The sequence below is a fragment of the Malaya genurostris genome, chromosome 3 (genome assembly GCF_030247185.1).
Source record: "Malaya genurostris strain Urasoe2022 chromosome 3, Malgen_1.1, whole genome shotgun sequence".
NCBI lineage: Eukaryota > Metazoa > Arthropoda > Insecta > Diptera > Culicidae > Malaya > Malaya genurostris.
The window spans coordinates 198,139,661-198,156,279 of record NC_080572.1 but is presented as its reverse complement, the minus strand read 5'-3'; the positions used below and the strand labels follow the sequence as shown (position 1 = coordinate 198,156,279).

Genomic DNA, 16,619 nt, shown 5'->3' with positions numbered 1-16,619 from the left:
CACGAGAATTATTATTGTTATTTTCAATGATTGCTAAGTAGTGCCATTCCAAATTGGTATGCAGAATTCATAATTACTGCCCTTTCACGTTAATTAAAAATTACATTACTGTTCTTCGTGTATAGCGACTCTTACACGAGGGCCAGTAATATGACTATTACTAATGTCGTTTTCGCTTGATGCCAAACCTAACAAAGTTTTCACTCTAACTGCTGTCAAACCGTTTGTTTGAAGCCAGTTTTGAACCTAGTTTCAACGTTGTTAAACTGAAAATCGAGTCAGTTTCGAACCTGGTTTTTATATCAGGTTTGCTCAAACCCTCGTGCGAAATCAACACGGTTTCATGAAAAGTGTTTGTTTGATGAAACTACCCTGGGTCAGTTTCAGTTTTCTCAAGCGAAAACGACACAAGTAATATCATTTTTAATGAACGTTTAAGGGCAGTAATGATGAATTCTCCATACAAATTTGGAATGTCATTATTTAATAATCATTAAAAATGGCATTAATAGTTCTAGTGTAAGTGCCCCTTGTAAGGCTTTTTATAGGAAGGAGCCCATTTTGTTAGTTTGGAATGAATTCCGAATCAGATCCGAGAGCCGAAATTTTTTTATTCAGAAATCCCTGTGAAATTCAGTATGCAATCCGTATCAATGCGGACTTCAGTACAACAACCGATTCCGAATTAATTTCGCCTACAAACGATTGGTTCGAAATTTTGTGCGAATTGATTGTGTTCGTGCTGATTTGAAGTTAAATTTGAAATAAAAAAAAATCATAGCTATAAAAATATATTTTAAATTTATAGCTATAACAAGTCGAATGTCCAATCTCTAAGTTCCTAGAATTCTACCATAAACAGCAGAAAGTCACTCTAACTTGTGATTTTCGTTTATCACATAACTATTGGAGCCGATATGTTACCTTACGGACAGGGGGAAGGGGTCAAGGGAGAATTCAAGGGAGAGCTCAAGGGAATGGTTAAAGGAGAAGAGAGATTCAAAGGGGGTGGAAATTCAAGGGAGGGAAAAAGGTGGGGAAGAATAAAAAATTCGAAAGAAAAGTCATGTTATTTGCACTTGCATATAAAAAGTACTTTATTTTTCATGAAACTTACTGTTGAAAATGCTCTAATGTGCCCTTTGATCTTCTTGCTTTACTTTAACGACGTTAATTTTTCTTCGCGCATATCTTTTGCAGATGACCTCAAGATCTACCGTGTTATTCGCACCTTAGAGGAGGCGACGTTTCTTCAGCGACAATTGGCAATCTTTTCGGATTGGTGCAAATTGAATCACATGACCGTTAATCCAGAAAAATGTTCGATCATAACGTTTACGAGAAAAACAGAGCTCTCCGCAATAACGCTTTTCTTCGACTTCCTTTACGCCGCACTAACTACGGGATAAACGGTGCGAATATCGGCTTACAACGGTCATTCAATTCAATAAACAAATAAATGTATTATTTCTGATACCATTGGTTTCAGGCAGGTGTTTTCAAAGTAATTTTAAATTGCATATGCGTCAATTTTCATAAATCCACAAATTCCACACAATACCTCCTACACTTTTCGAAACCAGCTAAATCTTGATTTAGTTCAGATAAAGTATAGAACGATTCGCCCTTGGATTCCCCCGGATTGGAAGTTCTGCTTGTTTACACAGTTTTACGTGTATACTGCATTTTTGAGCGTAATAGCAAATACAAAAAAAAAATGGTAACGAAAAATAAATTTACTGGCATCCCTGATTATGGGAATGAGATTTTCGGCCTTTTCAGTGCTGTCAACTGTTTTTTCCAAAAATCTGTATTTGGCGAAAAAATCTATCTGTACAATTTCTTTCTCGAAAAATCAAACATCGATTTAGTGCGGAAACTGATTTTGCGACCAAAAAAAAAGGTGGCTCGACCTGGTTTAACCCTATGAAATCCAACACAAAAACTGAAAATCGGTATTTATCTGTATGAAAATTGAAATATCGGTATTTTGAGAGAGCATATCTGTATTCCTGTATCGAGTCCAAAAATCGGTATAAATACCGAGAAATCGGTATAGTTGGCAGCGCTGGGCCTTTTCATCATTCCGCGTATAGTTGCCTGTCATTTCAGAAACGCTGCAATTAGGTTTTTTATCGTGACGACACAAATGAACAAATATTCATCCTTGACAGTTCAGCGGTACTGTTTACAAACAAGCCTAAACAAAAATCGAAGAGCACATCTAAAACAATCATCTTTACACTTCGCAACTAGTCACTTTTATTTAATAAATATCGAAAACGAACCGTATTCAATCGTGAACAAATGTTTTAAAACTTTATTTAGGCGATACGGACTGTAAATGGTCTGATCCAATTTGTCAATAAACAAACAAAAGAAATTTCTGTTTACAAACAGTACTGCTGAACTGTCAAAACGTGTTCATCCGATTGAGGTTAGCAGTGACGGTAAAAAACCTAATATAATTAAAAAACGTTTCAAGTTCGAGTAGGCACACCGTGATAAAATAATATTATTGTTTATCCATTCATCAATCCGGTTGGTTGTTTACATCATACAGTTTCTTTTTGTGATACCATATTTTAAGTGTTTCATGCAGTAGCTTGTAAAAACTGAGACTATGGATAAAATAAAACCTAAATTTAACTATGATAACAGTTGCTATTATGATGAGTGTAAAAAAATACGTTTTGACCCACCTGTTTACGAACAACGCTATCTGGTCGTTCTACGTTTGTTAGAGTTAGATTTCTGGAAAGATCATTTTAAAAAGGTATTTCTGTGATTTAATCATAACTCTCTGCTTTATGCTGTTATGCTACTTATTTTAGGTAGTCGAGTTTGGCTGCGCTGAAATGAAATTTTTCACCTTACTGAAAACTTTACCAGGATTGGAGCAAATACTACAGGTAAGTCGAAATTCAAATAATTTAAAACACGATATTTCGGAATATTGAAACTTAAACATCATCTGATGATCAGATAAAATACACATTATACTGTCATTTTTAGTGTTTGTTTTATAATTTAGGCAAACAAAAGATAAGTTTAATGCAATGCAATGAAACAAAAGAAATAAACATTTAGATTAGCAAACATGATATAAATGAGCAAACTATACATGATTGCAGCGAAAAATTCAAAAAACTTCGAAAAAACCGAAGAGAATTATTTAGTAGATCAACCATATGTAGAACGTAAAATAGTTTAGAAACTGCTAGAAGAAAAAAAACATTTGTTATTGTTGTCTATTGCGACAAGGAAACAGAAACCCAACGGTTCTATTTTTGACAAAGAATACAGCTCCTTGACTGATTCTGTGCGAAGAAGGATGATATCACCCACATCACAGCTTATTATTTCAGTTTGATGATGTGAATTAAAGTTTATCTACATTAGTTTCCCGATTTGATTTTTTATCCAACAAAAGAAATTATTTTGCCAGTTAAATAACTCTGACTATGACGAAAAACTGCTCAGAAAGCAAACCAATTGTGCAAAACTCAAAACAAGTTCTGATTTTAACAGGCCGTTGCGGTGCGGGGTTCAATTTTCAGTAATGGCCGGTGAAATGTCCAAAATAACTGCTTAAATTCTTAACATCTATTTAAGTACTTATATTACATATTCTTCATTATAAAAATTAACGTCAAAAGCTTTACTCTAGCCATATTTAGTAAAAATTTTACAATACAATACAAGTTAATGTACCTAGATTTGAGTGGACCTGGTAAACGAGGTGGTTACAGGTTTATAAATGTATCTTCACATAGCAATAAATGTGATGAGCGGCGCCATCGGAAGCGACGGCCTCTCGAAATTATTCATGTTATCCACCAGTTTCCCCAGTCTACTCAACGCTAGTTATTACACCTTAGTCGGAATCCCTGTTGTGTAGCTTCGTGTGAGGTAGTTTGTGTGTCGAGTTTGTCAGCAGCAATTTTGCTGTTAGCTCGGCAAAAGTCATCGGGATCAAATCATGGATTGCCGAGTTCTCAGTAATTTAGCGTAGAAAGGATTTTGCTATATTATTGTACAAAATAATTATCACAAAATTCAAGTCACTTTAACTCAAATTAGAACATGCAAATCCCAAACAGAAATATCACAGATAAAATCGTTTGTTTCTAGTGCTCCTACCTACCTACCTAGAACATTACGATTCCACTTAGCTTTTTACGCAATACAGAAATCTTTTTCTTTCGTCCAATTCGTATAATTTTTCAGCTCCGAGAAATTGTGACGTTCGGTGCTATACAATGCTGACAGATGACAAGTGTTTCGCTCAATTTCAGTAAAAGCTAACACACTTTTCGAAATCTCGCCAAACGGATTTACTGATTTCGGTATGTTTGTTGTTTACGAACAAGCTCAACAACATATTAAGTCAAATTTCAGCAATATAATGCACTTTACCGAGACATCCGAGCTTTACATAAATGAATTTCGGTAATGAGCATTTGAATATCTGAACAATCGGTAAAATTTCGTGTTGCCGATCTAATTCGTCATTTTATTATACCATCAATAGCACCAGAGTCGGTTCTAAGTGCGTATCTTTGTTAAGGGCAAGCGCAGCGAAATTTAGACAGAAAACGCATCAAAGTGAATCGTATTAGACATATATTTTCTTGCACCTGGATAACGGAAAAGTACCAAAAGAAATTCAGTATACTTCTTGATTTTTTGGGATAACGGTTAATAAGCCACCTCTCAATATTCACTTTGAAGAAGAATTCCGATACAAATACCCAAATCCACAGGACACTAGTCAGAGATGGCTGAGCTGATTTTTAGATTCAAATTGCATGTCTAATGGTCCCATAGTTCGCTATTGAATTTTATCGTCATCCGACTTCCGGTTCCGGAATTAAAGGTTGATATTGTGGGCGAGATTTATTACAGGGACGCTGAGTCACTAAAACCGGCAACCATGCCAGTCAAGATAAAAATGTTTTTGATACCACTGTTCAGTTTCCTTTTTGCACCTAAGATAGAAATACAACACGCGTTACTTTGATTAACTGATTTTCACGTTTCTTTACGCGGTATAAGTTCCCTGCAACTTTGTTCTCTGCTGTAGCCACGAATATTCCAACAGGTTATGGGCCCAGTGCAGGAATCGTGAAATCGGCGATTTACGTGCGGATTCAGTCCAACAGTTAGCGGTTCGAAAATCTCGGTGGTGTACAGTTCGCGATCGTGAGCAAGATGGCGGAGGCCGGAAAATTTTCGGTAGTCAAGCTCGGGAACGATAATTATGGAATATGGAAATTTCAGATGGAAATGTTTCTGACCAGAGAGGAACTATGGCACGTGATTGAAGATGAGAAACCAGAACCGGTCACAAACGCATGGCAGAAGGCGGACAATAAAGCACGGGCAACAATCGCTTTGTGCATCGATCAAAGCCAGTACGTTCTCATCAAAGAAAGCAACTCTGCGAGAGCTGTTTGGGATACATTGAAGACTTACCACGAAAAGTCGACGGCAACATCACAGCTATCTTTGTTGATTCGTCTGTGCGACGCAAAATTAGATGAATTCGGAGATGTGGAGAAGCATTTACTTGACATGGATTCATTGTTCGAACGCGTGGAAGGTGCTGGGCTCGAACTGGCCGAGAAATTGAAAATTGCGATGGTTTTGCGCAGTATGCCCGAATCATACCATTTCCTCGCTTCTGCTTTGGAAGCACGGCCGGATGCAGACGTTACTATGGAATTAATCCGATCGAAACTTATGCAGGAATACCACAAGCGGAAGGAGCGGGGCGGTGTGATGAAAAACGAACGAGTTTTGAAGGTACAAAAGATAAAAAAGGAAAAAGAGTGTTTCTTTTGTCACAAGCCAGGACACTTCAAGAAGGATTGCAGGAAATGGCTGGGAATAAAAAAAGATAGTGATGGCGAGGGATCCGGAAGCAAGCCCGGAAATAGCGGTCAGACACAAACAAAGGCGAAACAAGCAACGGGTGAAAGTTCGGTCTGTTTCTCAGCGAATGAGAAAAGTGAACTCGTGTGCGCGGCGGTAAAAACGAATCACTATTGGACAATCGATAGCGGTGCGTCATGCCATATGAGCAACGATGAAAGTTTTTTTGATGAAATCGACATGTCAGCGACCACGTCGGTGCTGATGGCTAACGGGAACAGTGCGAAATCGTGCGGGTACGGTAACGGTACTGTGACGGGTATGAATCGCGCGGGTGAGTCGGTTAATATCAAACTTGAAAACGTTCTCTATGTGTCGGACTTGGAAAGCGGTTTGATCTCAGTAAGCAAAATCGCTGATAAGGGTTTTAGTGTTCTGTTTAAACGCAATTGCGTGCAGATTATAAATGAATCGAATGAAGTGGTGGCGCTAGGAGATCGCTGTGGCGGATTATACGTGCTCAAAGAACCCGAGCGTGTGTTAATAGCAAACAGTCGATGTCACACCCTCAATTGCCAGCACACATGGCATAGAAGATTCGGACATCGTGACCCCGCGGTGTTCGAGCGCATCCAGAAGGACAAGTTGGCAACTGGGATGAAACTTGTCGATTGTGGAACTAAAATACCGTGTGAACATTGTATGGCAGGAAAGTCGTCTCGTTTACCGTATCCTCAGCAGTCAAAGAGCAGAGCAGCTCAGCCATTGGATTTAGTGCACACAGACTTGTGCGGACCAATGAGTAATGTCACACCAGGAGGAAAGAAATATTTCATGACTATTATCGACGATCATAGCCGGTATGTAGTGATGTATCTGCTGAGAGATAAAGGTGAAGCAAAAAATTGTGTAATGGACTATGTACGGCTTGTGGAGAACCAGTTCGGAAGAAAACCGAAGGCTATTCGTTCCGATCGTGGCGGAGAATTCGTGAACGAAACGCTAAAGAAATTCTACAGAAACGAAGGGATCCAGATGCAGCTGACAGCGGGGTATGCGCCTCAGCAAAATGGGGTGACAGAGCGACGCAACCGTTATTTGCAGGAGATGGCCGTTTGCATGCTCCTCGATGCAGGTTTAGAGAAAATCTATTGGGGAGAGGCAATTGCGGCAGCTGCGTACGTCCAGAATCGACTACCATCCCGAGTAGTAGAAAAAACTCCTTACGAGCTATGGAGCGGTGAGAAACCTGATTTGTCTCATCTGAGAGTTTTCGGTTGTGAGGCTTACGTTCACATTCCCGACGTGAAGCGTGCTAAACTAGACAGCAAAGCGGAAAGGTTGATTTTCGTTGGTTATAGCTGTGGATCTAAAGCTTACCGTTTCCTGAACAAACAGACCAATAAGGTGGTTATCAGTAGGTATGCCAAGTTCCTGGAACTCGGATCTGATATACAGGAGGAGACCAAGGATCGTTTGCCAAGTGATCAATCGGTTGAAATGGACGTAGAGATTCAGTGCTCATCTGATACAGGTACTATCGTGGATGAACCAGACTTCTATGGTTTTTCGGAAAGTGACAGCGAGTATCATGATCTCGAAGAAGCAGATGAGTTTCCACAGCGGAGATCGCATCGATCTAATGCTGGTGTGCTACCTACTAGACTAGAAAACTATGTAGTTGGTATAGCAAGAAGTGAATCGCGAGAACCAAGAACCTACAAGGAAGCAATTGAATGTTCAGATAGGAAGGAATGGGTGAAGGCAATGGACGATGAATACCAGGCTCTGTTGTCTAATGATACCTGGTCGCTCGTTCGTTTGCCCAAAGAAAGTCACGCCATCGGATCGAAATGGGTATATAAGTTGAAGAAGGACTCGTCTGGGCAAGTAGTACGTCATAAAGCCAGACTTGTTGCTCAAGGTTATGCTCAGCGTTTTGGCGAAGATTTCAATGAAGTGTTTGCGCCAGTCGCTATGCAACAGACTTTTCGAGTGCTGTTGGCAGTAGCTAGTCATCGTAAACTGAAGGTGCATCATATCGATGTAAAGAACGCCTACTTGAACGGGAATTTGGAAGAAGATATTTTCATGCGACAACCTCCAGGATATGCTGTGAAGGGAAAGGAGGAGTATGTTTGCAAATTGAATCGTAGCCTGTATGGATTGAAACAGGCGGCAAGAGTTTGGAATATGTCACTGAAAGGAATGTTGCTGAAGTTGGGTTTTAAGCAATCACAATCAGATGTTTGCTTATTTTCGAAACAATTGGAAGATGGTGAATGGCTCTACCTACTCGTTTACGTGGACGACATGATCGTGGCTTGTAAGGATCAACGGCACATTGATTATCTTGTACGAAAGCTGAACGAAAATGTTGAGATTACGTCGCTAGGTGAAGTTCGACATTTCCTGGGCATGCGAGTGAGGAATGATGACGACGGAGTGTTTCATCTCAGTCAACAATCTTTCATAAGGGAGATTGCGCAACGTTTTGGTCTTGAAGAAGCTAAAGGAAGCGGGTATCCTCTGGACACGGGTTATTTGAAACAGCAGGATAGTGTACCTTTACCGGATAACATCCAGTATCACAGTTTAGTTGGGGCGCTTCTATACGTTGCGACTAACACTCGACCGGATATAGCAGCGGCAGTATCAATTTTGAGTAGAAAAACGAAGAATCCAACGCAGCGAGATTGGGTGGAACTGAAAAGAACCGTGCGATACTTGCTTAGTACTCAGAACTACGAATTAAAGCTGGGAGGAGATAGAACGAAGCAGATGGAGCTTGTTGGTTACAGCGATGCTGACTGGGCAGGCGATACGGACAGAAAATCCACCAGTGGCTACATCTTCCAACTCGGAAATGGAACTGTAAGTTGGGCTAGAAGGAAGCAGAATTGTGTGACTACTTCGACTATGGAGGCCGAATACGTCGCTCTTTCAGAGGCAGCTAATGAAGCAGTATGGTTGCGTAGGCTTCTTGTGGATCTGGGACATACACAGCAGAAGCCAACGCCGGTGTTCGAAGACAATCGCAGCTGCATCGATTTTGTTTCACTGGAAAAGCAGAACAGACGGAGTAAGCACATCGACGTCAAGTACTACCAGGCGAAAGATTTATGCGCGAGAGGAGAAATCTGTCTGCGATTTTGCTCAAGTGATGTAATGGTTGCTGACGTGTTTACGAAACCTCTGGGACCAATGAAGATGAAGCAGTTTGCTACATGTTTGGGATTGATGGAGAAATGAAATTGATTATTTTAGTGAAACAGCGAGGAGGAGTGTTGGCGAGATTTATTATAGGGACGCTGAGTCACTAAAACCGGCAACCATGCCAGTCAAGATAAAAATGTTTTTTGATACCACTGTTCAGTTTCCTTTTTGCACCTAAGATAGAAATACAACACGCGTTACTTTGATTAACTGATTTTCACGTTTCTTTACGCGGTATAAGTTCCCTGCAACTTTGTTCTCTGCTGTAGCCACGAATATTCCAACAGATATGCACCAAAAAAATTCAAAAAAAATGTCACTCACTTTTCTCAGAGATGAAGTGACCGATTTTCACAAATTGCAAATCTGTGAGAAAATGCGTACTCAATTTTCTCCGAAATTTTTTAACCGATTTTACAAACTAAGATGCAAATGAAAGATCTTGAAATTCTTTAAAAAGTCCCCAAAAAGTTGATCCAGATCTGATTTTTGGTTCCGGTATTGCAGCGCGATAAGTGAAAAATATTCAATTTCATGAGGATTTTTTCAAAAGTGATAGCGCAACGAGGTGCAAATTTTTATAAAATTTACTAGTAAATTCATCTAGTTGGCAGACCTTGTTTAATAGTTGATATATAAATCTACTTTGGGACTACTAGTCCGAACGCACCGGTTATAGTGAAGAAAAGCTTCAAAAACGGAATTTACTTCGATTTCTCAACAACGGTTGAACATATTTTTACAAACTATGATTCAAATTAAAGCTCTCAGTGTTTTAAAAGAAACTGTGCAATTTCATCCAGATATGAGGTACACATTGGTACGTGCTGGTACGGAAGAAGAATAAGCCACCGCCTAACACACAGCGTACTTTGTTCAATTTGGTATAGCGTGCAGGGTTGCCACATTCAAATCTATAATAATTTGACATAACTGTTTACAAATTGCAATGCCGATTGGCATATTGTCGCAAAACTGAAATGTAGAGGCGCTGCTTGTTTAGAGATGATACTTCCAGCAGGAGCTGTCAAATCGGTTGAAAAATTTCTAATTACTCCACCTTTTCAACGATTTCTTTTGAAAACGGGCAAATTCATTCTAAAAATCATAGTAGAAGTTGAAGAAAAAGTTTTTACTCTGAGGTGGTAATGTTGATCTTAGTTCATTGTGCGAATAGAGCATTAAACTTGGTTTGATACCATTTTTCAAATGCCTGGATATAACAAATAAAGTATCCAAAATGAATAGTACTCGATCGCTATACATTCTAGTACTCGAGAAATCAACATTACACTGGTTTCTGTTTAAAAAAGGCGGGTGGGTAATGTCAGAGACATAACTGGATGTCGTGAATACGAAAACAAATGACATGTTCCTTAACACTTCCGAATATCAAATAGTTGATCAATTGTATGAATTATGCAAGCATTCCCCTTTTCCACATTTTTCGCAAAAACAAAGAAGGCTTCACTTGATCTCGATTACTGTGAATTTCACACAGCGAAAAGTGCAAGAATCTAACCAAACTGTTCTACATTTGCACTAAACTGAGGATATTTTCTTTCGATTTGCGAACAACACATCCTAATAGTTCTTCAGAAAACTTTTAGAGCCATTAGAACGGCTGATTTTTTATAATGCTTTCCAACGATGCTTATTCATCCATCGAAATGACTGGCAGCTGTGACGTAATCACTCTTATCGGAAGCGAAACTAGCTTTGCAAACGGCACAAAATACATCTGCTCGCATTGGCGATAGAATCCAAACTGATTAGATTTTTGTTAGGAGCTTTCTTTTACGTGATTTCGTTTGTAGCATTTTCACTAATGGGCGGTCCTAACGGCTATAAAAATAGTCGCATACAGAATATTAATGTCGATTATTTTATTTCGCATTTGCAAATTTATTGAAAAAAAAAACTATCAATATGCTGTAGGGATTCATTTCCAGCATTCAGAAGGGACAAATTGCGTAATTCTCTACGATATTAAACTCGGAACATTTTTCGCAAAAAAAAGCTTCACTTGATCTCGATTACTGTGAATTTCACACAGCGAAAAGTGCACAAATCTAACCAAATTGTTCTTGATTTGCACTAAACTGAGGATAATTACCTGCGGTTTGCGAAAAACAAATCCTAATAGTTCTTTAGAAAAATTTTAGAGCCATTAGAACGGCTGATTTTTTATAATGCTCTCCAACGTTGCTTTTTCATCCATCGAAATGACTGGCAGCTGTGACGTAATCGCTCTTGTCGAAAGCGAAACTAGCTGTGCAGACGACACAAAACACATCTGCTCGCAGTGGCGATAGAATCCAAACTGATTCAATTTTTGTTAAGAGTTTCCTTTATGTGATTTCGTTTGTAGCTTTTTCACTAATGGGCGGTCCTAACGGCTATAAAAATAGCCGCATACAGAATTTTTATGTCGATTATTTCATTTCGGATTTGCATAATTTATTGAAAAAAAACTATCAATATGCTGTAGGGATTCATTTCCAGCATTCAGAAGGGTCAAATTGCGTAATTCTCTACGATATTAAACTCGGAACATTTTTCGCAAAAAAAGGCTTCACTTGATCTCGATTACTGTGAATTTCACACAGCGAAAAGTGCACAAATCTAACCAAATTGTTCTTGATTTGCACTAAACTGAGGATAATTACCTGCGATTTGCGAAAAACAAATCCTAATAGTTCTTTAGAAAAATTTTAGAGCCATTAGAACGGCTGATTTTTTATAATGCTCTCCAACGTTGCTTTTTCATCCATCGAAATGACTGGCAGCTGTGACGTAATCGCTCTTGTCGAAAGCGAAACTAGCTGTGCAGACGACACAAAACACATCTGCTCGCAGTGGCGATAGAATCCAAAATGATTCAATTTTTGTTAAGAGATTTCCTTTTATGTGATTTCGTTTGTAGCTTTTTCACTAATGGGCGGTCCTAACGGCTATAAAAATAGCCGCATATAGAATTTCAATGTCGATTATTTCATTTCGGATTTGCATAATTTATTGAAAGAGACTATCAATATGCTGTAGGGATTCGTTTCTAGCATTCAGAAGGACCAAATTGAGGAACTCACTACGATATTCACCACTTTTGGAAACATTTTTCTTGAACGATTTGTTGTACAGCAGCAGCTATTTTCTTCTCTTCCTCAGAACGCGTTCTGATTGGCTGGTGTTGACATGGGTCAAATGAGATAGGTTTTTCAATAGTGTACTATTGAAATACTTCAATGCTCTTGCTATACACGTTTAAGTTGAAAAATTTCGATTCTATTGGTAGTTAGATTATATAAATCCTTCCACAGATCACTGAGCTATGAGCTTTCAAAATACGAGAAAGGCAAACGCGCCATATGAATTATCCTCTTTGATACTCGTTTATACCAAACATTTCAGAAAAGTTTAATTTTGAACTATTTGAGATTATGTCACACAACTGAAAATTTTATCATAAAATTGTGATCATATTTCCGATGGCATGTAGCAAAAATTATGTTGATTCGTTAGATACAACAAGAGATATTCACGATCAAAAACTTATCACTCTCTCAGAGGGTAAATTTTGAAAAGGCACCCCATAGTAAAGTAAGTCGTATTCACGACAAAAATGTTGATCGGAAAGAACCTAACCTTACCCAATTTCACACATTTCTGAAGATTTTCCATGTTTAATCGTAGTTTACACTAATAAAAGTAGTACTAATCACTTTGAAATCGATTTTATTCTACTCCGAGTGTACTTTTAATGCTGATATCTATTTGTACTATTGAATAAACGATAAAAATGTTGCAAATCACTACTGCCGATATGAAAATTTCCGAAAGAATCCTCCTTTTCTTGGTTCCATTTTTCATTTGCAGGTGTCGCTACCGGTAAATCAGCTTTGCGACAATGTGCCAATGGTAGTTGATATCAAAGAAATTTTATAATTTTATTCAAGTTTAAAAAAAAATCTTGACCGAATCTTCTAGTGATGTTTTTTAAAATATAAGTAATATGAGAAAGGCATCATAACGCCACTAGGTGAATTGAAAAAGTTTTTTTATCCATTACGGGTCGAGTTCAGGTTTGGAAAAAATTATTCTCAGGTTCGTGTCGGTTACGGGTAATTTTTTTATTTTCGACCGAGTACGGGTCAGGTTCAGGTTTAGGATATTGCTTACTCGACCATCTCTAGTACTCGCTGAGAATAAGTCATAACAGTGAACGATAGAGAAAAGTTTTCTCTTTCGTCTGGTGTTAAAATTAATACTCTTTTTCATAGCTCGACTGTAATTTCTTTCAAAAAACGCATGAATTCCACTAAAAATGATGTTTTTCTTCTTGATTCTGGTTGGCGTCACCTTACTTGAGATGACGCTGATTGATGGCACTGCAACTTTGGCTATAATGTCAGTTAATTTTCGTTTATAGTCCAATAGACTTTCCTGTGTGTGTGGGTACAAACGAATTCATAATAATCAATGCATAGCATGCCATGACCAATTGGGTTGGGTATGACTGCAACAGGTCAATCGTATTATAAAAGAACAGCTTCTGACATTTCATCACGAACAACCATACAGGTAAGAAGTGCACCGTTCTGGGTGATTCCGTTTTCGATTAATAGTTGTAAAATACACAATGGCGATCCTGCCAGGAGGCGCAATTGAAATAGCAAAGTTATTCAGAACCATCTCGCATGGAAACGGAATCACCCAAAACGAAACAGAATCTATTCAGATATTGGTACTATTTGGCACGCAGTTTTTCATTTTACATTGATTACGCAATGTTGAAAATGACGGAAATAAGCGGATCACTATGGTCGCGCATCATAAGCGGACCAGGAAGGTCGCGCAATAAAATACATGGATAAAATGATAACAATTTTCATTGAAAAAGGCGGATTCATGAAATCGCGCATCACAGAGCGGATCAGGAAGGTCGCGCAAATATTTAAATGTAAATGAGCGGACCGGAAACGTCGCGCATAAGGAGAGCAGGCAACGTGGCCGTGCAAATAAAAAAAAATAAGCGGATTTCAATAATCGCGCATCATAAAGCGGATCATTAGATCGCGCACATTTGCGTTATAAGTAATTTTTAACGATAGAACAATACTCGAATTTATTGTTTTCAGTGGTTTTATTAATTACTTCCGATAGTTCTTTCAACGTGTGACGTGTGAGTGGACAGTGTATTAGAATTTCGAGTGATTCTCAAAAATGAATGAAACTTTTTCGTGTTATAACGCCGCGAGATTCTATCGGTAGTCAAAAACAATGAAGTCCATGTGACTATAAACGAAATCGATGGATGTATGGGCATTGTAATCTTTCCAACCAAACAAAGAAAGAAGGAGAGAAGATTTTAGTAATACAAGAAGTATGTTAACGTATGTAGTGTCCGTATTTCTTGGAAGATTCGATTTGCGCTCAAAATCTTGTTAATAATGACTATGGAAGTACTAGACGATTTAACGGAACAAGGCGAACATTCAACACTAAAATATACTATCTCTCTTGGAAAAAAACGTGTTTCGAATCAATAAGTAGAAAAGACCAGAAGCATATAGTTGCAGCATTTTTCTGCATCGACGATCGACAACGGAGTATTTTGGATTAGATACAGGAGACGGCTATGAGGTAGTAACAGTTAAGGTTTTCCCAGCTACTATAAACGGTATTCATTTCGCATCAAATACTGGATGCTTTTCTGTGATACTTGAAAACGCACTGCTGATTGTTTACTGCATATCTGAAGATCCAGAAAATTTATTGATACAGGAACACAAAAATATACCTTGGACAATTTGTTGAGTGCTATCACTTCATACCAGATCTAGGAGTCTTAACTTATTCGTATGGGTTTCATACACGTTACTTTCATTCCGAAATCATAAAAAAATCTATTCAATGTGAATCTAAAGTGTTTTATTTGATTGAAGTGATTGGAATTGCATATTTGCATTTTGCAAAGGTCGCAATTTGTATTAGCGATAATTGTCTGATATACGCAGTATCGATTCAGTGTTTGGACAAGGTAAATCAAGAATTGACGAATAGGGCTTTGAGCCAGGCCAAACAGATGACTTGCCATTTAACAAATGAGGTGAATGCAAGAACGAATCAGTATGTAATAATACAGCAAAACAAAAATCTTTATTACATTATCTATTAATCACCACAAATCAAATATCCGATTTATATCGTTTATGATATCTGATTTCATTCAGATGCATCTGAAAATATGTCTCCTCTTTTGAACGATAGGAAAATGAAACCTAAATTTTTGCACTTCTCTGAAATAATTAATAACAATAGTAATGGTTCAATATATCTGTTATAAAAGATAAGTTACCTATCATTATCATGTAAATTTCAATCAGTTTCACTCCTCTAATATAAACAAAAATCATTTCATAAATCATCAAAAGAACAAAGAGCGAGTTTTGAACATTTTCCCTTGCATTTTGAGATACACAATTTCAGAATCCAAGCCAGAGCTGCCATCTTTATTTGAAAAATCTGTATTTGGCGAAAAAACCAATCTGTACAATGTCTATCTCGAAAAATCTGTTTAGTGAGGCCTGGTTTCGCTCCACCTGGTTTAACCCTATGGAACCAAAAAAAAACCACAAAAACAGAAAATCTATATTTATCTGTCAGAAAACTTAATTATCTGTATTTGACGGCCCCCTGTCATGACGCCATCTTGATAAAATCTGAATCAGAACTTCAAAATCAGCTTATTGCAAAGTTTTATGGTTCACCTTGTTTATTGCACGAAAATTAGAGATTTTTAGATCGATTCTCACACAATAACTTGTGAATTTACCTAAAATATAGCAGATCATCAAGTGGAGGTGATTTTCACAATTTGAAAGTCACGATGAGTATCAAAACATCGCAGTGTTTGGGGCCCAAAACACGAGGGTCTCAACGTAATCGGTGTACTTTCAAATGGCTGGTGCTTACATACCGGTGTCAGATGGCTGGCATTTTAAGATAACATGTCTGTTTTTCTGTGTCGAGTACAAAAATCGGAATAATTGGCAGCGCTGATCCAAGCAGTTAGCATATATGATATACACGCTCTTTGAACATAACTCATGGTTTGAGTTTCGATTACTCAAATTAATAAACTGGAACAATATGTCAAAATTTGAGTATGGATTTGAGTAAAATAAACTCATTGTCATGAGTTCTCTCGCATTTATTCATACATTAGAGTAAGCGTTGAGCGTTTAAACATTTGAGTGAAAAAAATACTTGCAGTTCAGAGCGTTTTCATTCTCGGAATATTCTTATCGAAATAAAGAATGCGAGAATACGTCGTTTTCCATTGCCGTTTCTAGATGCTGTTTTGAAAACATGAATCAACGTCAATCATAGATGTTTTGTGGTTTCAATTGTGCTTAGTGAAGAATATTAAAATAATTCAATTTTGACTCCAAACCGTTCAAAAGGAAACGGTTTTGAATCACTATTTTGCGCATTCAAAAGAAAGAAGATTAACTTTGTATATG

General features: G+C 37.9%; 1 protein-coding gene across 1 annotated transcript in view; it reads left to right on the top strand.

Annotated features, from left to right (window-relative positions):
- Positions 1–2,143: 2,143 nt before the first annotated feature.
- The window catches only part of LOC131434801 (small RNA 2'-O-methyltransferase), a 50,522-nt gene continuing 36,046 nt past the window's right edge, over positions 2,144–16,619 (top strand). Inside the window, exons 1-2 of the mRNA XM_058601959.1 lie at positions 2,144–2,776; positions 2,835–2,912. Of these exons, the coding sequence (XP_058457942.1) occupies positions 2,624–2,776; positions 2,835–2,912 (231 nt within the window). The 5' untranslated portion in view covers positions 2,144–2,623. The remainder of the gene's footprint in view (positions 2,777–2,834; positions 2,913–16,619) is intronic.